The 24,592-nt window shown below is 41.3% G+C and overlaps 1 protein-coding gene across 3 annotated transcripts in view; it reads right to left on the bottom strand.

Annotated features, from left to right (window-relative positions):
* Positions 1-1,695: 1,695 nt before the first annotated feature.
* Positions 1,696-24,592, bottom strand: part of UTP4 (UTP4 small subunit processome component) — a 34,157-nt gene continuing 11,260 nt past the window's right edge. For 2 of the 3 annotated variants that reach the window (XM_059044844.2, XM_067018658.1), the window contains exons 5-17: positions 23,863-23,952; positions 20,449-20,660; positions 14,937-15,108; positions 14,734-14,825; positions 12,842-12,938; positions 11,997-12,061; positions 10,739-10,861; positions 10,178-10,334; positions 7,956-8,062; positions 6,845-6,940; positions 4,368-4,553; positions 2,774-2,884; positions 1,696-1,893 (exon numbers count right to left, since the gene is read on the bottom strand). In XM_059044844.2, the coding sequence (XP_058900827.1) occupies positions 1,777-1,893; positions 2,774-2,884; positions 4,368-4,553; positions 6,845-6,940; positions 7,956-8,062; positions 10,178-10,334; positions 10,739-10,861; positions 11,997-12,061; positions 12,842-12,938; positions 14,734-14,825; positions 14,937-15,108; positions 20,449-20,660; positions 23,863-23,952 (1,625 nt within the window). In that variant the 3' untranslated portion in view covers positions 1,696-1,776. The remainder of the gene's footprint in view (positions 1,894-2,773; positions 2,885-4,367; positions 4,554-6,844; positions 6,941-7,955; positions 8,063-10,177; positions 10,335-10,738; positions 10,862-11,996; positions 12,062-12,841; positions 12,939-14,733; positions 14,826-14,936; positions 15,109-20,448; positions 20,661-23,862; positions 23,953-24,592) is intronic. The other variant, XM_067018659.1, reaches the window with a different exon arrangement.

The following is a 24,592-nucleotide window of genomic DNA, read 5'->3' as shown; positions in this document are numbered from 1 at the left end:
ATTTGTATTCAAAGTTCTCTACTTAGGAAGAATTTCAAGGCCCAAAGCTTTTACTTCCCATACCATTTATGGAAGTCCAAATCACTGGCTGGAAATGTTGCAAAGGAATGCTTTCTACTTTCAGACAGTTTTACTTCTTCACTCAGATGACCTGTGAGCCCTCTCCCTCAGAATTACACCCAACACAATCCACAAGGTTTCAGAATATGTTTAAAGTTAAGTAAATCAAGTCTTAAACTAGATTCCAGTTAATAAAGAGTCTCTGAATTTATAGCTCTACAGTCAGGGAAAAGCAAGTGAGTTAATATTTAAGGCAGGCATCCTAGCCTCCCTCTGGTCATATTCACTGTAGATCAGTGACTTGAACTTTGGTTTCAATCACACAAAAGAAGACCTAAAACATTTCTTAGAAAGGGCAGGATCTTCCAGTCCAGTCTATTTGTAATAGACTATTACTATTTGTAACAGTGCAGTCTAATGCAGACTGGGAGAATATGTCTCACTAAGAAAATTTATTCAAGCAAGAGGAAAGGTATTTTACACAAATGACCTAAAAAGTTGCAGCTATTTGTTTAAATTACTCTTATCACTGTAAAAAACATAAACAGGTGGGGTAGAGAAGTGGCAACCATTATAAACCTTGCTGTCTCTGTTCTCTCTTAGCAAACCTGACATAGGCTGTCCTTTATATTATAAATTATTGGGCTCTGTTTCTCTCTCTTATCACCTCTGTTAATTCTCCTCCTATACACCTACTTTAAATTCTCACATTTTTTTTTTCCCTTTCCAAACTGGAGGGTGGGGTTCATCTCAGCAAAAATCTTTTTCATCAGCAATTTACCCATGATGTCATCAGAGCCCTCATATTTCTGTCTATACTACAGCCCTTCACCCCCGAAACAAACAAAAAACGGTACATACTGGGTTTCCACAGGCATGCAACAGAATACATCCACTGAGATGGGAAAGAAATCTATCTGCTTAGTTCAGGTTAACTTAGTTCTTCACTTTCTAATTTAAAAGATCACATTAAAACTAGTCAGTTGATAACACCCACAGGAAAAACAATGTCAAAGCAAGCAGGAGAGAACAGAAATGGTGAAATATATAGTATGCTGTCTGGTCCCCACCTCCACTCCCACTCCATAAGAAAATGCCCAATATTTCCTTAACCTTTAGAACTCGCATAGAACATAAAAAGATGATTACCAGGGCTGATATCCCAAAACCTGATTTTTCCTTTCAAATAAAATTAAGAGCTCTCCCAAAGGCCAAGGGCATCTACTTTTCAGATGGAGCACTACAGTTAATATTCTTTCTTGAAACATAAGGCTGATTATCACTGTCAGTAGTTAGGCTATCTTGAATAAGCAAGCATAGTTTCCTTGTCCTCAAAGGCAACTTGAGGCAAGTCCCCATGCCTCTGCACGCCCTGCAGGCTGGAGGCTGGCAGACAATGAAGGTCATCAGCTCCCTGAAGCTCAAGCATGTGTTAGGGAATAGGAGGTAACTATTGCCTTTTTCCCCTGAGAGTGTGGTTTAAAGAACAAACAGGACCTAAACAAGTTGGATGACTTTGGAGCTAATTGGAACACTATCTCAACTACAATACCTTGGAGTTTCTGTTCGGTTTCAGTCAATGAAGGGAAATTCCTGTCCAGCATTTTAGAAAATAACATTCATAATGACTAGTCCTAAAGAATAACTTTGTTTTATTATCATGATTTGTGAAAACAGTTTAGACAGTTCAAGAAAGGACACAGACAGTGCCCTGTTTTAGGTCCCAAATTTCTTCTTTTTGATGGGTGGTGGCAGCTGAGCGATGATGTCATCCAGAGGCCGTTCTACCGCCACTAGTGTTCTTTCATCCAAAAGATCCATGAAGAGTAGAGGCTGTAGAGAGATGGTAATGATTCCACCAGGAGTTAGGTTCCGGGGCTAGTCCTGAATCGGCTAACTAGAGCTAAAATGTTAGCCTCGTTCAAGCTGGAGGGGTGTAAATATCTGACAATCCTTCCTGCCATAGGACTTAAAAGACTGGAAAAGTTGGGAGCTTTTATAACTGAATTCCATCATTTAAGATTTCAGCAAGGTTTTTCATGTTTCTCTGTATGGAAAATCTGTGACTCTCTAATTTCTTAGGAATCAATGTTAACAGAGGGCGTTGGAGCCTAAATTCTTGACAAATGGCAAGTTACAAATGCATCAAGAACTTAATCATACTTGAATAATTTACAACACCCCCCCCACTTAAAAAAATTCTGCGGACCCCCAAGAAAATGTTCCAGGGTGCCCAAGGAACTCTGATCTGAGACGCATGAATAGGGAACTTGTGAGTTGGCACAAATAGTTGCAGTATCATAAGCTCAATGGATACCTGTTCTAGTACAGTGAAAAGCCGAGCCCAGAAAGGAACATCTAATAAATTCTATGACTTCCATTTGATCGAAATTTATCTTGTGGAACATTCTCCACTGGAAGTCAAATTTAAAAGCCAGCTTTAACACAAAGACCCCAACTGAGCTCCACTATCATTTCTCACTACCCGTGTATTTCATTTTGGTGAAGGATGATGTGCCTGCCTCTCATCTACTGAGGTGAGAACAATGAACTACAAACCTAAGGGACAGACAGTCTCAGCAAGGTCACTGGTTTCCCAAAACCAGGTTCTCTGCATGTAAAATGAAGGCACTCTTGTCTATTGTGGGACTTATTACATTTTGATAATATCACAAGGAACCAACCACCCAGAACGTAACGCAGAATGTATTACCTTGTATTTCTTAGAAATTTTAAAGGCATGAGCTGTGCGCCTCCTGATGATATCTGATTCATTTGTGGGAGGCAGTGGATTGTAGAGTAAGGTTTTGTCATTTGGAAGAGGCTAAAAAGACAAAAATGTGTTGTTTAAATCATTATTTTTTTTTATTGAGTCTCTACAGACTGAAGGACAATAGTGATTTTTTCGGGGAACACCATCTTCTAACTGTCATGTTATACACTTACTACCTCCCTGACTCTTCTTACTTCAGGAAGAAAGCTGGAGCCACTCCTGCAGCTCTACTGTACATGGTGGGGGTATGTGGCAAAGAGAACTTGGTACTCTACGCCAGCAAGATTGAAGGGCCCAGCCGGGGCTTCTGGCCAGTCTCATCAGTAACACTTTGTGAGACACAAACAAACTGGCATGTGTAGGAGCTCAGCCCATGAAGCCTCCTCTTTCTAGACTCTCCCCCAGCCAGGTCATAGACTGGCCAAGTGGCTGAAATTCTCCGCAGGCAAAAACGCAACACAAACCACCCCCACTGATGTCACTGACACCTCGAGAGATGGCCTCTAGCCAAGCAAGTGATATTTTATCTCTGACTTCCTTGGGAAACAGCTCTGCCCTGCATGAGGAAGTGATGGACTTATCACCAATGCTAGGGGAAAAATATGGGCTGATCTAGGCTAAATTATAAAGAGGCAAACAAATGCGAGAGGCCCTTCCTGTATCACTCATCTCGCAGAAGGCACTTGTCAGCCAGCTCTGCTTCCCACACCCAGAGGACGCAGGGCCCACGAGATAAGTTCCAGTGACATCACCATGCACACCTCCTTTAGAGCCATCTGCTGCTTTCCCCGTGTTCCTCCTACGCCCACCTTCACAGATACACCAAAACACTGTATTGGCTGTAATCTAAGCCCAAAGTGCATTCTAGGCATGGCCACAGCTCACACTGCTCCTAGGAAAGAAAGTGCCTGCCCAGAAAAAAACACGAAATTTGAGGTGAATCAAAACTGCAGCTGGCAGAGGCTGGACTCTAGAATGGAAAAGAATGCTCACATCCCACCTAAATCACAGCCATGAAGAATGGAATTTTCCTAACTGGTCATTTTTCAAAACACTAAGACCAACCCCTCAAGCCTGCAGATAGTGTTTCAGTATATTCAGCCAAGGGGGCACAAGTGGTCAAAACCCCAGCCTATATCTCCTTTAATGAAATCATGTCAGTCATCCCAGGGTGCAAAGGCGGAAGTGATTCAGCCAAACCAATGGTATTCCCTGATCATGGTCACTTTCCGAATACGGACCTAATCTCTTTCCTACTTAAGTTTATGTGCTGAGAGGCAAAGCAGAGAAATAGTCAAATCAGCAAAAACCAGTACACAAGGGGCTGGCCCTTCCCTGGGAGCCTCATGAGACTGGGTAGGAAAATGAGGAAATCTGCAAAACAAAAGCTCCTCTCCTACAAACAGTGTACTAGGCAAACTTTATTCTGATTCTCCTTCCTCTAATTTATTGTCCTCCTTTGCTTTTAGAATGGAAAGATTCCTAAGTAAAGTAGAACCATCGAGAGCACACGTGGTAGTGGTGAAGAACTCACCAACGACTTGTCGATGATGCAGAACATGTACGCATCATGGAGAAGGATGTGCATTGGTCTCTTGGGATGAAAACTGATATGTGTGATGGGAGTATCCCTTTGGAGCCAAAGATGATGAAACCCCTGCTTCTGGATGGTCCGGCTCCATTGTGTATACTGTTTGTCTGGAATGCTGTACTCAAATACCTGAGGAAGGATATGACACAGAACAAGTGCAGGCAGGTACCCAGAAAGACCAAAGAAGGGTCAGCCTGAACCAGAAAATATCTATACAAACCTTGGCTGTATCATATTCAGCCGTATGCATTTTCACTACTTTTTTTTAAATAAAAAAATTTTAAGGTAAATTACAGAACAATAAACAATTAAAACAGCACAGAAAGGTTTACAGTGGAAAACCACCTGCAATTGTAATATCTCTTTTCCCCGAGACAAAAGCAATCTGTTTCTTGTTTATATCTTTTCAGAGATATTTTATGCGTACAGTACACACTATTCTGTATGTTGCATTTTTCATTAGCATTATACCATGGAGACTGACCCATATCAATGTATACACACATCACTCATGCCCCTTTCGAAGAACATGTAATAATCTACTCACTTCTTGAATGTACCAGGATTTATTTACCTAGTCTGCTTAATGAGCATTTAGGTATTTGCAATCTTTGGCTACTACACATAAGGCTGTAATGATTATCTCTGAATCAATGTCTTTTTGCACAACTAAAAGCATATACCTATGGGAAGAACTTCTAGAATTGGAACTTCTGAGTCAAAGATTATGTGGATTTAAGATTTTTTTAGATATCTCCAAAATGTCCTCTAAAGCAGGCATACTAGTTTATGCAATATATGAAGTGCTGTTTCCCTAGCCGCACTGTGTATTATTAACTCAATCTCTGTTAATTAAACAAGTACCAAAAAATGTCCTGCTAGTTTTAATGACAGAAGAACTTAAATGAGAGATTTCATTTTCTGGATATAACGTGTATGTGTGTGCATGTGAGTGTAAAAACTGCTAATCAAAGTAGCAAGCACCATCTGCCTAGTGGTCTATTTAAATGTGCTTCCTGGATCACATGTAATCTTTTCAATAGCTCGGTGAGGAAGGTATTATCAAGCCCATTTTGCAGATGAGGATATATAAGGATTGACAAGTTCATACGTAATATGTTCTGTAGCTCAGATATTTTAAAGATCTTTTTACAATTATATTCTCCTTACAATTTGGTATGGAAAAGTGGCAGACAAAGAACTAATTTTGCCCATTGTATATTCTTGCCTCCTTTGTTGAAGATTACCTGCCCATAGGTGTGTAGGTTTATTTCTGGGCTCTCTAGTCTGTTCCATTGATCCATATGTCTGCTTTTGTGCCAATACCATGCTGTTTTTATTACTGTAGCTTCGTAGTATTGTCTGAAGCCTGAGAGGGTTATGCCTCCTGCTTTGTTCTTTTTTCTCAGGCTTGCTTTGGCAATTCTGGGTCTTTTATTTTTTTAATTTTTATTGATTTTTTTAAAATAAATTTATTTTATTTATTTATTTATTGTTGGCTGTGTTGGGTCTTCGCTGCTGCGCACGGGCTTTCTCTAGTTGTGGTGAGCGGGGGCTACTCTTTGTTGCAGTACACGGGCTTCTCGTTGCGGAGCATGGGCTCTAGACGAGCAGGCTTCAGTAGTTGTGGCACAAAGGCTCAGTAGTTATGGCGCACGGGCTTAGTTGCTCTGCGGCATGTGGGATCTTCCCACATAGGAAGATCCCGTGTCCCCTGCACTGGCAGGCGGATTCTAAACCACTGCACCACCAGGGAAGCCCCAATTCTGGGTCTTTTATGATTCCATATAAATTCTAGGATTATTTGTTCTAGTTCTGTGAAAAATGTCACAGGTAATTTGATAGGGATCACATTAAATCTATAGATTGCTTTGGGCAGTATGGCCATTTAAACAATATTAATTCTTCCAATCAATCCAAGAGCAGGGGATAGCTTTCCATTTCTTTGAATCATCTGCAATTTCCTTTATTAATGTCTTATAGTTCTCAGCATATAAGCCTTGGTGAGTCGTATTCCTAAGTACTTTATTTTTTTGATGCGATTTTAAAAGGGATAGTTTGTTTACATTCCCTTTCTGATATTTCATTGTTCTCCCATATCCACTCTAACATATGAGTCCATTTCATCTCTAGACTAAAAACAATCATTAAAATGAGCCCTTGAAAATTCTTCCTCCTTCTCATACCTCTGTATTCTAGAATCTCAGTGTTTCACCATTCCATTGTGACCCATCAAGCCAATGGATGTTACTGGCCTATGATGTGCCCAGGCCATACATGGAAGCTTTACTACACATAAGAGAAAACTACCTTTATATTGTCCAGTACTGTCAAAGAAAAGCTCCTCCAAAATTGTCGTTATCTCAGCTTCCAAGTTACTATCCATTTGGAGGGAATTAGAAAGCACTGGGATCTCTTACCTGCTGGTCAGAATGAGCAATGACAAGGTTGTTGATATTGGGGGCGATGGCCAGAGCAGTCACAGGGAAATTATAAGCAGGCACTGTGCAGTGAAGCTGGGAACAAATAACAGAAACAGAAAACTAAAATAGGATTCCTTCCCTCAGGAAAGACTGGATGGTCTAGGTCAGTAATTTTAAATTAATGCTCTTTGGAACTCAAAAGTTCTATTCTATGGAAGTTCTGTAAACATCAGGCACTTCCCCAAACAATAAATTTTAATTGCATTTTTAAAAAAATGCAAGTTTAACTGCCAACAAAACTAACAGCATTCACAGAGAACTTCAGAAAAAAGCTTTCCCTGCTGTCTCTACATTTGTATGAATTGCTCATAAACATGTCACTGAACAGGGAATCTACAGCTCTACAATGGATTTAAAAGAAATAAATGCCTAGGCATGGAAATTTATGTTCGATCACAAGGCATGTGCACTAGTACACAGGAACACCTTTAAATGCCAGGCAAGGCTCAAAGAGCAGTACATGCTTTTGCGACAGTGCAGTAAAGATTAAGTCATGCAGTAACAGGCAAACCCAGTAAATGCTGCAGTTTGATATCGTTCTCTAAACTTTTAATGCTTATTGTAAGTTTTTCGTAGTTCTTATCTTTTAAATGATGATGACAACTTGTAAGGGAACATTGGTGATTCAATCTATGAATGGCAATATCATCACTAATTAGTGAAAAATGTTTTCCTGCTATTACTAGCTCTGTTTAATTTTAAAATACCTTGAGATTACAAGGCAAGCTATTAAAGGAAATTGTTACTATCTGCATCTATTCATCTGGGTAAATCAGAATTTTCCTCCTCAAAATACAGACATAATCTGGATGTAGATTCATTACTCATAAATCCTGAATTTCAAATTTCTGTGCATGAGTGGTTTCGCTGTTCCCACTGACTGATTTTAACGTTAGATTACAGCTTTTGGGTTCCGAACAAGTAAAATAGGAAAAATTTTTGGTTAAAAAGAAGTCCAGCAATTTTCCGGGTCATATCAATGTGCCTTAAGTCTTATAACTGCAGAGCTAACTTCCTCCTGTTTTCTGCTACTAAACCTCATGCTCACCTTTAGTTGTTTCACGTTGTACACATGGACTCCAGCACTGGTACCTGATGCAGCTAGCCAATTTCCATCTGGACTGACTGCCAAAAGACACATGGACTCCACTGTCCCTGTGAGGACAAAACAGTAGTTAAGCTTCTGAATTCAGTGTGCACAGTCAGCCAGCCCTGCCCTAAAAATGATGGTGAAAGCCAGTAAGAGCCTCAGTTTTAAATTACTCACAGGACAATTTCTAGATAGTTTTGCAGATAAGTTCTAGATGCTACTCTGTCTGCTATTTTAATTTAATTAGCCATCCTTCATGGAAAGAGGAGCCAGAGAGATAAACCAGAAAGCAGCACTTGCTCAGAACTACCATGAGAACGGAGAATCAGGGTAAGAGCTACCACCAAAATCTACACCTTGTTTCAAACTTCTTTCCTATCAGGTGAGGTTTTTTTTTTTTTTTTTTTCGGTATGCGGGCCTCTCACTGTTGTGGCCTCTCCTGCTGTGAAGCACAGGCTCCGGATGCGCAGGCTCAGCGGCCATGGCTCATGGGCCTAGCCGCTCCGCGGCATGTGGGATCTTCCCGGACAGGGGCACGAACCCGCGTCCCCTGCATTGGCAGGCGGACTCTCAACCACTGTGCCACCAGGGAAGTCCGTATCAGGTGTTTTTTAAACAAAGGTACAAACAGCAAATAGGCTTGAGGAGTATCTTTTTTTTTTTGACTGTGTTGGGTCTTGGTTGCTGTGCACAGGCTTTCTCTAGTTGTGGTGAGCAGGGGCTACTCTTCGTTGCGGTGCACGGGCTTCTCATTGCGGTGGCTTCTCTTGTTGCAGAGCATGGGCTCTAGGTGAGCAGGCTTCAGTAGTTGTGGTTGCACACTGTAGAGTGCAGGCTCAGTAGTTGTGGCGCACGGGCTTAGTAGCTCCGCGGCATGTGGGATCTTCATGGACCAGGGATCGAACCTGTGTCCTCTGCATTGGTAGGTGGATTCTTAACCACTGCACCACCAGAGAAGTCTCAAGGTCTATCTTTAATTTACTAGCTGTATATTTAGCACTAAGGGAGCATGGGTACATATGAGCCATCTTTGTCATTAAAGAATTTTAAACCAATCTGGCATCATGAAAACCCATGTGGGATAAAAATCAGACAGTGATGCTATATGCCAAAGTAAGTGCTGCATGTAACAACCCCAAACAATGAAAAAGCTTTATAACTAGACATAAACCAGATGCTAAAGGATGAGCGAGGTGGGTAGAAAAGGATGGAGAACAGCGTGACCTAAGTGACAAGGATAGGAATACACAGGTTTGAGGGCTGTGAAGAAACCAGCCTGACTAGAAGGGGAAGTGAGATGAGATAGGAGGAAGAAATAAAGTTATATACATAATGCAGAGCCCAATTTTAAAGGAGTGCTAAATGCAAGGTAAAGAATCTAAGTTTTATAATAAAACCATATACAGGTACTCAATAAATACTGTCAGTTTACTTCATCTGACTCCTAATTTGTATGTTTCTTTTCCTGTTTGCTTCTGGGGCAGCTTATGAACAGTGAGAGTTTAAGCTGATTTTTAAAAGTTGATTTTCCAGGCTGATGAAGTCTAAATAACAGTGAAGTCCCTACAAGCCTGAAAAAAGGAGAAGGTAAAAAAAGGCCTGTGGGAAGTATTGGGTACTAAGTCCTTAGTAGTTAACTCACCAGTTGTTATCTATACACAGTCACTCATTCATGCATACTCATGTTCTCAAAACCTGGATAAGTGGTCAAAAGCATTAGGACAGGTAATGAAACTGTATGTATAAGCTCATCATTATAAAAACAAACAACCAAAAAGATTAACATGTCCATAAAATACCTACATAACCAGCACCTACTGGAAATATATAAAATAATAATGGTAGTTATTTCTGGGTGTCAGGATTACAGATGATTTTAACTTTCTTCTTGCTCTGCTAACAAAACTCCAAGGGTGATGAAACTTCTCTGGCCCCAAATAAGGAATCAAAAACCCAGTGAGAAAAGAGTAGGTGTGAGCAACACTTCAGATTTCATCGAGCATTTTCATTTGCCAGGTATCTCCTTCTACTTTAAATCGCAAACATGTGAGTGAATGTGTAATTTTTGCAGGGCAGAGAAGAGCATTAATGAACCCCCAACAAGTGAGGTTTAAGTGGAAAAAAAAAAGAAACATCGAGACTGACCACTCTCTCCCACGGCCAATTACCAAATTCTCACCTGACTGAGGCTGAAAAGTATGCAGGTGCTTGAAGCTTCCCTCCAGCAGCCGAATGACATGCACAGACCCTTGATTTGATGCCACAAAGAGCTTCGTTGAATCCTCAGAAAACAAAATCTGAAGGGCAGAGCGAAGGAATGCTGGCATTTTGGAAACCTTGGGGGAGCCAGTAACAAAAAAATCAGAGAGAGAGAGAGAGAGAGAGAAGTTAGACCCAGAGCCTATCAAAAATAACCACAGTCAGGCTCAAATCATATGAATGCTTCCTGTCTCCAAGGAAGCCAATCAACCAAGGGCCTGGAACACAGACGTGCCTCCTGTAACCTATCCACCCCCCTTGTCATCTCCTCAAAAGCCTAACCTTCACTGCCACTTTCTGGCATTTCCCTATCCTCCAAAAACATAATTTTAAATGGCAATAAGAGACTGTTTTATAACAGGTTTCTCCAAATAGCTTTTCACTGAACAAGGATTCATGTACAGGACGTTTCCACTTCACACAAAAATCACCCACTTACAAGGTTTCTTCTTATTCAACCAGACTTGGGGTTATCACTTACCCTCTGGAGGTTTATGTTGTCATGTTCATAATTCAAACGATAGAGAAAAAACCGAGCAGCTGTAGAATAGGCTATCCAACTTCCACATGGGGAAATACAGCTGCAGATAATGTTCTCAGGACCCTGGTAACGTTAGGAGGTAGGATGAATAGTCAAGTACAACTTCATGCAAGGTTCACTGTAGCATGAATCCTCAAGCTACCACCACTCTGAATGTATCCACAAATACCGACACATAATCCTGACACTCATATGCTATGTGTCACTATGATTATTTCAAAGGTAGAACATCTAAGTGGTGTGGCTTTGATTTCCAAAACCCAGAACAGAGGTCTCTGAATACTATGAGTTTATCTCAGCCCTCCGCATACTTCATGGGTAGCTTCATAATAAACCTTAACTTTAGAAACCTGAGCAGGGAGGCATTTAATGCAGTAAAGCTTTGGAGGCTCAGTGACTTGGGGACTGATTTTCTGTTTTGGTCAATGAACAACCTGCTTTAAAGACCTGTAAGAAATATTAAGTGAAAAAATTTGCGTAACACCGGAAAAGTTTAGTGTAACATTTAGGTAATTAAAAAAACTCAAAAAACATCTGAGTGTATGTAAGTACGTATGTATACACACATACGTATTCTCACACACAGAAAAAGATCTAGAAGGGTATACAGCTAATCAATTAACAGTAATTATTGCAGGAGAGGGGACTAGTATTAAAGAGCTGGGCAAGGATATAAATTATCAATATTGTTTGAATTCTTCATAGTAAGACTGCATTCACAAATATTAGTGCAATTAAAATAAAGATTTTTAAAAAGGAAAACAAAGCTGTTTGTATAGTATAGTCCCATTGTTGTAGAAACAAAGGATGTATACACATGCACGCATGGGTGAAAATTTTTTCTGAAAGAATATATAAGAAACCACTGGCAGTGATCATCTCTGGGCGGGTGGGGGTAAGAAAGAGGCTCATTTTTCATTGCATACTCTTTCACATTATTTGAATCTTTAAAAACTATGCATGTTATTTTCATAATAATACCAAAAGAAGAAAAACGAATTTCTTGTATTCATTCATCCAATAAATTCTGAATGCCTGACTTACAATCATAGGAAACCCAGCTCTTTTGACATAGTACTTCATTCCAATAATTTTAGATTTGAAACAGTTTATGACGTCAACTAAGAAACCCTCAGAATTCAGAATGAGAAAAATGTTCTGGATTTCAGAGTCTGAACACACAGTTAAATTTCTTTACCTTTGTCTTGAGGTGAAGTAAGTGATCTGCATTTTTAGAGAGTGGAAGGGTATCCCCATTCTTTCCTGGAACAAGAAATATCCCTGACATTTTTCTTCCCAAAGAAAGGTTATTCGTACATTTTTTTCTTCTAAAAAGTCATTCCTGGGTAGAAAGAAATCTCTACCACTGGGAAATCAGAAAAATGTCTGAGGTAGTAAGCTTACAGTTTTCTGGGGGTATGTATACGAAGAGGAAAGCAGCGAGCACTTTCTTAGCTTCTACTTGGGTGCCCTGGATACGGCCGAGGGCACATAACTATTTCTCTGAGGCCACTCCCCACATCCAGGTAGGCAGGTGGATGGAAGTGAAGTTTGTGTGGCCTCGACTTCAACTTCATTTGTTCATTTTGAAGCCTAAAGCAAAAGCTTCTAACCTACTATAAAACAACAGGACCCAAACAGGTATGTCATACTTAGGGCCATGACGCTGTCACCCTGGTAAGATCCGCACAACCTTCTTTTTCATGCAGGCCCATCACGACCCCACATTAAAACTTGTCATTTTTCAACAGCCTGTTTTGATCCCAGTCTAGCCAGGGAGAACTCTGATTCCACTACCCTCAGCACCACTATATCCTGCAGTGCACCACACCGAACTGGAAACTCTTCACTGATGATTCAGTGTCCTGCTAACAATTTTAAAACTCTGAGGAACTCCTCTGCTCTATCTAGTGGGTGGGAAACCATAAGCCCAAACAGACACAGACAAACCTACTTCCATTTTTGCACAAGCAGAATTTCAACTGCCATTTCTGGCTTCTATCTCCAGTTTTCTTATTGGAAAAAAACTTTCTCCCATCTTACCTGTTGCAACTGTGGATCCCAGTCGCCAAAGTTCCAAGTGATGAGCAAACTGGAAGAGGAGAAGCTGCTTCTTTTTTGCACAGGAAACGAGACGTCGCTGTATCCAAGAATCAAAAAGACATAAACAAGCCAGAGTCATCTATTGCCTCAGTGTTGGATACAGCAGCAACACCTCAGAACATTTTTTACCGTTAAAATCCATTTACTTGATAAATATTTCTTAAGTACTACCATTTGCCAGGCACTGTCCTAGGATCTAAAAACATAGTGGTAAATAAAAACCTAGCTACTGCTCTCAAGCTTATAGTTTAAAGGGTTGACATAAAATTAAACAGGCAATTACATTAAGTGTGCAAAGAATTTTAACATGGCTAAGCAGAGTATGTAATGAAAAAAAGTAGAAAGACCTCATGGCAGGAAAGACAGGAGCCCAGTGGTAAAGAGTACTCAGGCAAAGAAGGTAAGGCAGGACGTTCCAAGCAGAGGGATGGCACGGGAAATAGCTCAAAGGGAAGAGAGCGTTAGAGGGAATAAAAAGGAGTCTTTCAGAACTGGCAGACTGAGTGCAGACGGGGGTGGGGTACTGCAAGGGCATGAGAACAGAGGTGAGGGAAGAGGCTGTCTTCTCCGGATCAAGACAGGTTTCATAAGCCATGCTAAGGAATTAGGTCTTTACGCTGGGAACAACAAGGACCAACAAAGGTATTTAAGCATGGAGGGATGAACAAAGTTGCTTTTGTTTCTTTTTTTTTTTTTTTTTTTTGCGGTACGCGGGCCTCTCACTGCTGTGGCCTCTCCCTTTGCGGTGCACAGGCTCCGGACGCGCAGGCTCAGCGGCCATGGCTCACGGGCCCAGCCGCTCCACGGCATGTGGGATCTTCCCAGACCGGGTCACGAACCCGCATCCCCTGCATCGGCAGGCGGACTCTCAACCACTGCACCACCAGGGAAGCCCCAAAGTTGCTTTTTGAACAGATCAATGGCGAACAGGCTGGAATGACACAAATCTAAATAAAAGGAGATTGTTAAAAAACTAATGTAAAGATATCCAGAGGAGAAAAGACACTGACCCAAACTAGGCTATGGCAGTGTAGACAAAGAGAAATGGCTAGACTCAAGAGAGAACAAGGAGGTAAGCTCAGTAAGGTTTACTGGTTGAATGGAATGTAGAAGCAGGTAGTGGGAAGAAGAGTTTCTAGCCTGGAAAGATGACTGATTTACCTAGAAAGGAATACTGGAAGCCTGGATTCTCCTGCTCCCACCCAGAATAAAAGAAAGTCCAGCCTTGGGCTACCCTGGTGGTACAGTGGTTGAGAATCCGCCTGCCAATGCAGGGGACACAGGTTCGAGCCCTGGTCCGGGAAGATCCCACATGCCATGGAGCAACTAAGCCCATGAGCCACAACTACTGAGCCTGTGCTCTAGAGCCCATGGGCCACAACTACTGAGCCCACGTGCCACAACTACTGAAGCCCACGCACCTGGAGCCCATGCTCTGTGACAAGAGAAGCCACCACAATGAGAAGCCTGCGCACCTCAACCAAGAGTAGCCCCTGCTCGCCACAACTAGTGAAAGCCTGAGCACAGCAACGAAGACCCAATGCAGCCAAAAGTAAGTAAATTTATTTAAAAAAATTAAAAACAAACAAACAAAATCCACATAAACCACACCTACTGGGAAAAGGGACTGACTTCCCCAGAAACTGAACTAGGAATGCTGCTGTAAATCTCTTGGCCCCTGTAAATATCTTTGCCAGAGGCTTGCCTTAGAAAGAGAAGGAAGAAAGAAGAAGAAGGTAACTACAGAAGGCCAACAGATCTGCCAAAGAAGAGTGAGCTATGCTGCCTTATGGGAGATGAGGGTGTGGTGGGCATTAGAGGATGATACTTACATGGGGAAAAGTGATTTTTCGGAGAGCAGCATCATAATTCTTTACCTCCACCTTCTCCATAAGAGGACGAATGACTAAGTGGGTGTCTGTGCCTGGAGCGGGAGGGAGAGGAGAAAAAATACCAGAATTAGAAAAAGTCCCACATGAAAATAACCAGAGCTGGGCAGAGTAATGAAGCAGCCCCGGCCAAGACTGAAACCCACCTCCAGATATCAGTGCTATGGGGCTGTGGGCCACGGCTCGCACGTCGTGAGTGTGATGCTGAAATGGCTTTGTCCGCACCCACTGCTTCTCACTGCTGTTGGAAGTCACAGAGACCAGCTGAAAATGGAACACTGTCCCCTCGGCTGTGCCCACCACGAAACTGTCTTCTTGCTGAGAAAGTAAATCATTAGGGAGGTACATTTGAGCAAAACAGGGCCCAGTTTTAAAAATATTCCCCGAGGTTTTCTGTCCGGGCAGCTTAGGGGGAAAACCTATGCCCAGAATTGGAAGGGAGGCTGCTGGGGTCTTTTTCGTCCAGAAGCTAACAATTCCGTCAGGGGAGCAAGTTCGCACATAGGTAACAAAGCGCCCCCTACTGACAAAATTAACAGTTAAGTACTTCAAACTGTTAGCGTGCTTTCATATAATGCAAACCAGACCTCATTAGAATAGCAACAATATTGGGGAAAGTGGAGGGGTCGCAAAACTGGCAGTCAAAAGACTGAAGCTTAGAAAACCCTAAAATTCACTGTCCTCTTTTTAGAGATGAAGAGAGGGTGGGCTGAGGAGGGGAAGTGGCCTGATCAATATCACAAAGATGCAGGTTCTCTGGTCCCCAGTTTAAGGCTCTCTCTTGTCAGCATGTTGAGCACGAGGATTTGTTAGTTTTAAAAGGTCTTACACTGTGTCTACAACTACTTTTTAAAATTCCTCTATAATCTCAAAACCATTTTCATTTTAACTCATTTTTTTAAATGCACAGGGGCTTCCCTGGTGGCGCAGTGGTTGAGAGTCCGCCTGCCGATGCAAGGGATATGGGTTCGTGCCCCGGTCCGGGAGGATCCCACATGCCGCGGAGCGGCTGGGCCCGTGAGCCATGGCCGCTGAGCCTGCGCGTCCGGATCCTGTGCTCCGCAACGGGAGAGGCCACAGCAGTGAGAGGCCCACGTACCACAAAAAAAAAAAAAAAAAATTAAATTAAAAAAAAAAAAATGCACATAAGTTTGAGTAAGAAAACAAAATAGGAGGCTTGACAGGGTAGTGAGAAAAATCAGAAACCTGGATCAGTAGTTAACCAATCAGTGTAAAGAGGAGGTGAGCCAGTCAAGCAAAGTGAGATGTCTGAACACATGTGCGCATGTAGCTGCCATCAACTTCACACTGACGGTGCTAGGAACGCTGTATGTCATATCATCTCTAACCCATCAATAACCTGCAAGGTTAAGTATCACCTGTCCTATCAGGAGAATCTATAAAAGACTGAAATGAGCATAACAAGTACTGGTGTCCTGGTCTGGTAAGCCCTTTGATTGTCCTAGAACTACTTTACAACTGCATAACTTGTAAAAAAAAACTGAGAGTGATGCAAAAGATTCTCTTGCATAGAGATGCAAAAGAATTTTGCTTGGTAGAATGCAGCTGATGATTGTCCTGTGGACACTGAGTCCTGCAACAATTTGTAAATCATTTCAGCATTCCTGATGGCCTTACATAACTGTGTTCTTTGATTTCTCCCTTAGAACTGCTTATAACTTACTGGTTCCCTCATTAGTTAATGAGTTACAGAAAATCTCTGACATACTTCCATTTCATGTTTGGATGAGTTATGATTTTATCCTTTTTCCCCCCAATCATCATTTAATAGCCCTTTACACAGATAAGGAAACTGGAACTTCAAGAGTTTACCTGTCAGTTTACAGACGTGTATCTGCCGCCAAAGCCTCTGCTCCAGGCACAGGCCTCTCCCTCACCTCCTCTAAGGATACTATTTGAAAACCATTAGCCTAAGGCAAAAGTGGAAATACTGAGCCGCTTAGGAATTCACACGCTCTCTCCATCATCTCCACTAAACAGTTCAAGTGGCTGTTTGCTCAAAGTACTACCTACAGAGAAGAACTGGGAAAGGAGCCCTCTCACTCCACATTCTCTTTCCGAGGCAGAATCATAAAAGAACTGAAAAGCAAACAAAAGAAAAGGGCTCTCTTGGGGTGCAACAGGAATGAAGCAAGGGAAAAACAGACCTGAGGGGGGGGGCGCAAGTGCACGCACATGCACACACACATACTAACTTAATCAAAGAGTGACTGCTTTACATGGAACAAAAAATCCCAGGACTGACCTCTAAATGAAGGCAAATGTTCCCTACAACTCCCTGCAGGAATCAGTACTTGCCTACTTGATGGAGGTGAAAGGCTTCTAAGAAGATCAAAGGACTGGGTGTTTGCCACAATTCACTCTTTAGTCAATGAGAAACTACTGAAAAGAAATCTAAATATAACCATCTGTTCTGGCAAGAGAGTATGGAGAAAAGCCTTGAAATTAGGACTGGTGTCAAAAGAGATGTGAAAATGGCAATAGCACACTTGCTGTGCCAGACACTCTACTTAGCACTTTACAAGCACAACCCATTTAATCTTTCCTCAGACGCCATGCAGCATGTATTACTAACCTCCTTGTTCTCACAGAAGAAGAAACTGAGACTTAGAAAGAAGCAACTTGCTCAAGGAAGACACGTAGCTGTTAAGTGGTATGACTGGGATTCAAACCCAAGTCTGCCCAACTCCAGAGTTTGTGATAAGCATTTTTGAGGACTGGAATTTGTACAATTGCATGTTTCAGTTTAAAAAAAAAAAGTACCACAATCCCTTGCTTCTCAGGCACACATTTTCCCACATCTTAATATCTCTGAAATCAAAATATTTTTATCTGTCAACCTGTGTTATGTGACATCTTCAGATAAAGAATGAACATCAAAACTTGCAGAATAGGGCTTCCCTGGTGGCGCAGTGGTTGAGAGTCCGCCTGCCGATGCAGGGGACGCGGGTTCGTGCCCCGGTCCGGGAAGATCCCACGTGCCGCGGAGCAGCGGGGCCCGTGAGCCGTGGCCGCTGAACCTGCACGTCCGGAGCCTGTGCTCCGCAGCGGGAGAGGCCACAACAGTGAGAGGCCCGAGTAATGCAAAAAAAAAAAAAAAAAAAAAAAAAAAAAAAAAACACTTGCAGAATACAGATTTCCCTCGTGGTCCAGTGGTTATGAATCCACCTTCCAATGCAGGGGACGCGGTTTGATCCCTGGCTGGGGAACTAAGATCTCACATGCTGCGGGGCAACAGAGTCCACATGCCACAACTAGAGAGAAGCCCGCACCGCAACTAGAGAAGCCTGCACGCCACAATGAAGAGTCTGTGTGCCGCCAAGGAAAGATCCCACGCACCGCAGGAAAGATCCCGCAGGCCATGATGAAGATCCCACACGCAGCAACTAAGACCCGATGCAGCCAAATAATAATAAAACAAAACAAAACAAAAACAACTTGCAGAACAGTTGTCAAAAGCCTAAAAGCAAATCTTGGGACTATATTGGAGCATCTTCTACCAACACTGTGGATGGCTGGGAAGCATGTGTGAGAAACAGGACCCCAATAACTGAGTTCAAGTGATTCAGAGTCCAACTCTGAATGTAAAGAAGTTCTAGGAATACCCTAATGCTTTTATTTCACACATACTTTCCTTTTTATATATGCGTAAGAGTGATGTAACAAAAAATTTCTGTTTAAGTCTCAAGAAGCTCTTCAATAAGTAAAATATAAATTTTATGTTTAAAAAAGCATTGTGTCAGTTTATATTATAAAAGCTTATATTATGTGCTTATAAAATATGAATTTTACATTTAAAAAACCACTCTGTCATAGGTTAATAAAAGTATTTCTTCTTTCCCATGATAACAAAATTATGACATGTTACAATCACTTGTATCTAAGACTTAATGCAATAGAGTAATATAAGCATAAGGTAGAAGATCAGACAGTATAAAGTGGTACACAGTACAAGTCACACCTGTCTTCCACCTACCCCAAAAAAACTTTCTTCCAGAAACTGTCATTATTTGCATTTTCAATATTTCCAGGGATATTCTATGTATATACTAGCAAAACTGTATACACACAGAATATCTGTTTCTTTTCTTTTCTCTTTTTTTTTAGCCATGCCACGCAGCATGCAGGACCTTAGTTCCCTGACCAGGGATTGAACCTACGTCCCCTGCAATGGAAGTGCTGAGTCTTAACCACTGGACCGCCAGGGAAGTCCTAGACTATCTCATATATAAATATCTAATATATAAGTCTACTCTACCTTTCCTTAATACACTATTATATACTATAATACTGTTCTCCTTTTTCCCCTTACCAATATATCCTGGAAATTGTTCCACAGCAATAAATACACAGCTTCTTTGGTCTTTGAACAGGTGCATAATCCTTAAACAATTACACTTTAAATAGTACTAAATTTAATAATTAAGTCTTACTGTCTAATAATTACAACCATTTTGGATCAAAACTCTATATTAAAAGGAGAGTTCCTCCCACTCATTTAAACCTTGACTTCTATTATAGTTTGTATGTGACATCTACATGTTTTATAGGGCTTTAACACTAACAAATTGTTCTCATGGAAAAACTGTGGAATGGGATAGGAACATTTTACAGGCAAGAAAAGCAAGCAGGAGTGATCTCTACACTAGACACTCTTAAGAAAGAAAATAACACTCAAACTAATTACGTAAAGATAAAAGATCTAGTCAACAAACCTCAAAGCTCAGACAGACAAATATCATATAATATCGCTTTCATGTGGAATCTAAAAAAATGGTACAAACGAACTTATTTACAAAACGGAAACAAAGTCGCAGATGTAGAAAACAAATTTATGGTTGCGGGGTGGGGAGAGAAATGGGGGTGGGGATGGTAAATTGGGAGACTGGGATTAACATAGACACACTACTATATAAAACAGATAACTAATAAGGACCTAGTATATAGCATAGGGAACTCTACTCAATACTCTGTAATGACTTATATGGGAAAAGAATCTAAAAAAGAACGGATATATGTGTATGTATAACTGATTCACTTTGTTGTACAGCAGAAACTAACACAACATTTTAAATCAACTATACTCCAATAAACATTAAAAAAAAAAAACCACCTCAAAATCACTTCCTGTGCCTCACTGCTAAACTATCCAAAGGTTTCTGATTAAGATTTCATGTTACAAGACGGCAAGAGGCACACATGTTCAATACAAATCTGCTTTAACTCCTATACAAATAGGAGAAAAATCAGTATTTTCGAAATCACTATAAAATCACCTTCTAATGTTCCAAGATAGGAAGCAGAACAGTCAGGCAGAGAGAGGAAATAGCAATTCTCAAGATTCTTCTAGAATACTTGTGCCCTATCTACAATCAGACGGGGTTAACTGGGGACAGGGAGTGTCTGAAGAAAACCTCTCTGCTAACTAATCGTTTAGAGAATATTCTCTAACTAACTGCTGGAGAATAAGTGTTCGGGAAAATTGTGTGCATTTTCAGATGCACTGTCCTAAACTCAAGCTGCCTCCACTACAACATTCAGAATTAGGGAACAGTGTCTGTAGCACATCACTGACACGGCCTTCTCTACTCATGCCCCAGGTTATACAGGAACTGCTCAAACAGGGACTATACTCACATCAGATATAGCAATGGACTGCACATCAGCATTTGCGATGAGATGATTCTTTACAAGGGTCCCGGTAGCTGAGTCCCAGAACTGCACCTTCCCAGCAGAGTCCACGCTTATGACGGTGCCATCAGACAGGAAGGCCACGCCCCATATGATACACTTCCGCTTAGACACACCCATATACTGCCTATCCACAAGCATCTTATGAATAGCGCTCCCTGAAAAAGAAAGCAAAGCCCGCATGTGAATGGCACTTATTTCTCCTCAGTCTTCAGAAGCTGCCTGTGGTAGGCATCTGTTAAGTCAGCTGCCTGAGCACAGACCACAGAGAGCCAGTAAATAGTGGTTATGGTGAACTCAGTTTTGGAACACCAAAATGGTTCCCTGAAGGAGGGCAGCGGTGGTGGGGGGTGCAGACAAAAGGAATTTTTGGTGGGGAGGTGAAATGGAAACGAGACATTTGAGGCTTCACTGAAAAGCAGCCAACTGCACACACACATTACACTCTGCTCCCTTCCAAATCCCCATGAGAAAGGGAGAGAAGACAATAGTGCCAAAATTTGGGGAACTGGAAAGCAGACACGGTGCAGTAACCGACTTAGTAGAACCCTAAAACTAAGTCCCAAATCAGCAGTAGGAAAAGCCAAGAAACCACCTGATTTATACCGTGGACTCCTCAGCAAACTTAGCAAATGGTGACTCCAGATAGTCTGGAAACAGGTGATGCATGGAACACAGATTAAGTGAAATGTTATAACTCTGTATGGAGAACACCAGCTTTCTTCTTAGAATGCTGATGGCTGGGCTTGTTATCACCAGGCAGGAGAACAAAAAACATTTCTGAGAGATATGACCAGCACAAGAGAAAAGATCTAAAGAGCCTGTCTTGAGAGCACCCCCAAACTAACTGTCCAGCCAGACCATTCCTCAATGAAGCTCAGATGTGATCAGCGCCACTCGCGTGGTGATGAGAGGCATCTCCAGACACGGGAGGAAAGCCTCAATACGAAAGGCAGAGGCCCAACATACGACCAGAAAAAAATAAACAACAAGGTGGGAAAAAGCCAGGGCGAAGAACACTTCACAAATATTACCATGAATAGTCTTGGAGAAGAGTTAGTATACTGTATAATAAAACAAAAAGAGAATGCTGTAAAAAAGAACATTCAGGAAACAAAAAAGAACTCTGGAAATGAATGGCAGAAATGAGAACCTCAATAAAAGGACTGAAAGATAAAGATGACAAACTGTCCCAGGAAGCAGAGTAAGAAGTTAGAGATGAAAAATAACAAGGGGGAAAAAGAAAAAAAGAAAGAAAGAAAATTAGAAGAGCCAACATTCCAGTAATAAAATTCCAGAAAGGAGAAAATGGAAAGAAACTCCTTTACAAAATAATTATAAGAATTTTCCTCAGAAATGAAAAACATGGGTTTTTGGATTAAAGGAACCTACCAAGTCGTTCAATACAATTGATGTTAACAGATCCACACAACAAGAAACATAATTATTACATTTCAGAACAGTAAAGACAAAGGGAAGATCTTAAAAGCTCCCAGGAAAAAACAACCACAAAAACCTACATAAAGGATCTACTCTCAGAAAGGCATCAGAGTCCATAACAATACTAGAAGCTGGATGACAGTGGAACCACGGCTTCAAAATTCTAAGGAAAAATAATTTCCAACCTAGAAATCTTTCTCAGAAACCCTTTCTCAGGATCCATCAAAGTGATAAACTAAGAAAGTGAATGACTTGGCAACAGGGAACTCTACTGGAGAAAAAAAGCAAAGGGAACCTCCAGAATGGTTGAAAAACCAGAGTTCAAGATCTCAGAGTTGTGCAGTAGGCCCAGAAACTGGCTCCAGGGCTTCCCTGGTGGCGCAGTGGTTGAGAATCCGCCTGCCGATACAGGGGACGTGGGTTAGTGATCCGGTCCAGGAAGATCCCACATGCCGTGGAGTGGCTGGGCCCGTGAGCAATGGCTGCTGAGCCTGTGCGTCTGGAGCCTGTGCTCCGCAAAGGGAGAGGCCACAACAGTGAGAGGCCCGTGTACTACAAAAAAGAAAAAAGAAAGAAACTGGCTCCACTAAGCTGGAGCAGGGCAGAAGGCTCTGGGAGAGAATCCTTCAAGGAGATAAAAGTGATAGAAAGAAAACCAGATGTGGGAGTCCCCTGGCAATCCAGTGGTTGGGACTTGGCGCTTTCACTGCAGGGGCCCAGGTTCAATTCCTGGTGGGGGAACTAAGATCCTGCAAGCTGTGCAGCGTGGCCAAAACAAAACAAAAGAAACAAACAAACAAAAACAGAAAATAAACCCAGATGTAGCTGAACCTAAATCATACAACTGGAAGAATGTGGAGATGAATTAGTGAGATATATATATATATATATATATATATATATATATATATATATACCTCAATCTCACACACACACACACACACACACACACACACACACACACACACGAGAGAGACAGAGACAGATGCTCAGCATTAACAAAACGCATATAGGAAAGGAAAAGAAATTTACTATGCAAGTTGTATCTATATAGTCTAAGAATAAAAACATCAACTGCTAATCTGAACAAAGTTAGAACATAACCATACTGGAAGGATCAGAAGGAAATATTGCTACATGTGGAAAAGGGCAGAGAAAGAGGGTTAAATAGTGGAACTCAATAATGGGCTAAAACTGAAAAAAATAAAATAAAGCATTTTAAGCATACTATGTATAGCATAAAGATAAATACCAAAAGAATTAGCTAAGAGTTGCAGGTGGCTGCCTTTGAGGAGTGGGAGAAGGGATATAGGGGGACTCCTGCTTTTTTGTAACAAGCCTTAAGGAATTCTTTGACTATATGCGTATATAACTGATAATAAAAAACTTGCTCAAGCACTAACGGGAAAAAAAAGGCGACATGCCAGCCCTGTGTTTCCTCTCATCTTAGCGGGGAGTACAGACACAGCCACCTAACAAGTTGAAGTCAGTCTCCTCACTGAAGGAATCCATCAGCCAATTCTCTAGGCCAAGGACAGAGGAAGCACGTGTTCTCTATCTTTCTGATCTCAAGTCTCACCAACTATGTTAGCAAGATCTTACGTTCCTCAAATACAGACACCCACTTTTACAAAGAACTGGTATATATATATATATAGGTATTCTACTGATTGCTCATAGTAAATGTCTCACTGGTTGAGGGCAAATTTTAGTGTGAATTCTTATGATGAAAAATACTGTATTCAATTGAAGAACCAAGATTCCCCTAAAAGCAGCAGTAGTAATCCAAGAAAGAAGTGAAATTCATGGCGACATCTCAGAAGGTTCATGAAAGCATAAGGTCACAAGCTTTTGGAAACCCAGAAATGTGACTCTGACAAACAAGACCCACACCCCAAATGACCTGAGAAAAACAGTCACCTGATTTGACATCAAACACACTAATGTAGTCTATGGAGCCAGCTGCAATGTGGGTACCAGCGGGATGCCAGCTGAGGCTCAGGATTCGACCTTGGGAGTTGTACAACAAAAGAGAAAGTGACATACACATAAATATACAGCAAAGGGTAACTGAGTTCTCCTTCCACAAAGATCTACAGGGCTAGCGTTCTAGTCTTAAAGCTCATCTACTGCACTCTTGTGAAGGACTGCTTTATAACAGGTGAGGAACAACTTTGCCCTGGGACCCATGATGACATATTTGATACTTACTTTTAATAATGGATAAATGGTTGATGGGAGTGTAGATAAGCACAACCTTTTGCAGGTGATCTGGTAGTAACCTAACAAAATTTAAATGTGCGAATTTGGCATGGTAATTGCACTGGGAATTTAACAAAAAAGATATATTTACAGGAATACCCAAGTGTATATAAGAATGTTCATTACAGCACTGGCAGTAGTAGTAAAAACAAAATTAATATCCATCAATAGGAGTTTGGTTAAATAAATTATGGAACACCATAAAATGAAATGTCATGCAGACTGGCATGACTGACACAGAAAGATGTCTGTGATATATCAAATGAAAAAATAAGCTGAAAAACAAGTGCAAGCACTCCTGTGAATGTATTTGTCTATCTGAATATACAAAAAAGTCTACAATAGTTCCAAAATGTTGCCTACAGAGTGAAATGAGACACTTATTTTC

Source organism: Kogia breviceps, chromosome 18 (genome assembly GCF_026419965.1).
Source record: "Kogia breviceps isolate mKogBre1 chromosome 18, mKogBre1 haplotype 1, whole genome shotgun sequence".
NCBI lineage: Eukaryota > Metazoa > Chordata > Mammalia > Artiodactyla > Physeteridae > Kogia > Kogia breviceps.
Note: the sequence above shows the minus strand (reverse complement) of the source record. Positions and strands in the feature narration are given on the sequence as shown.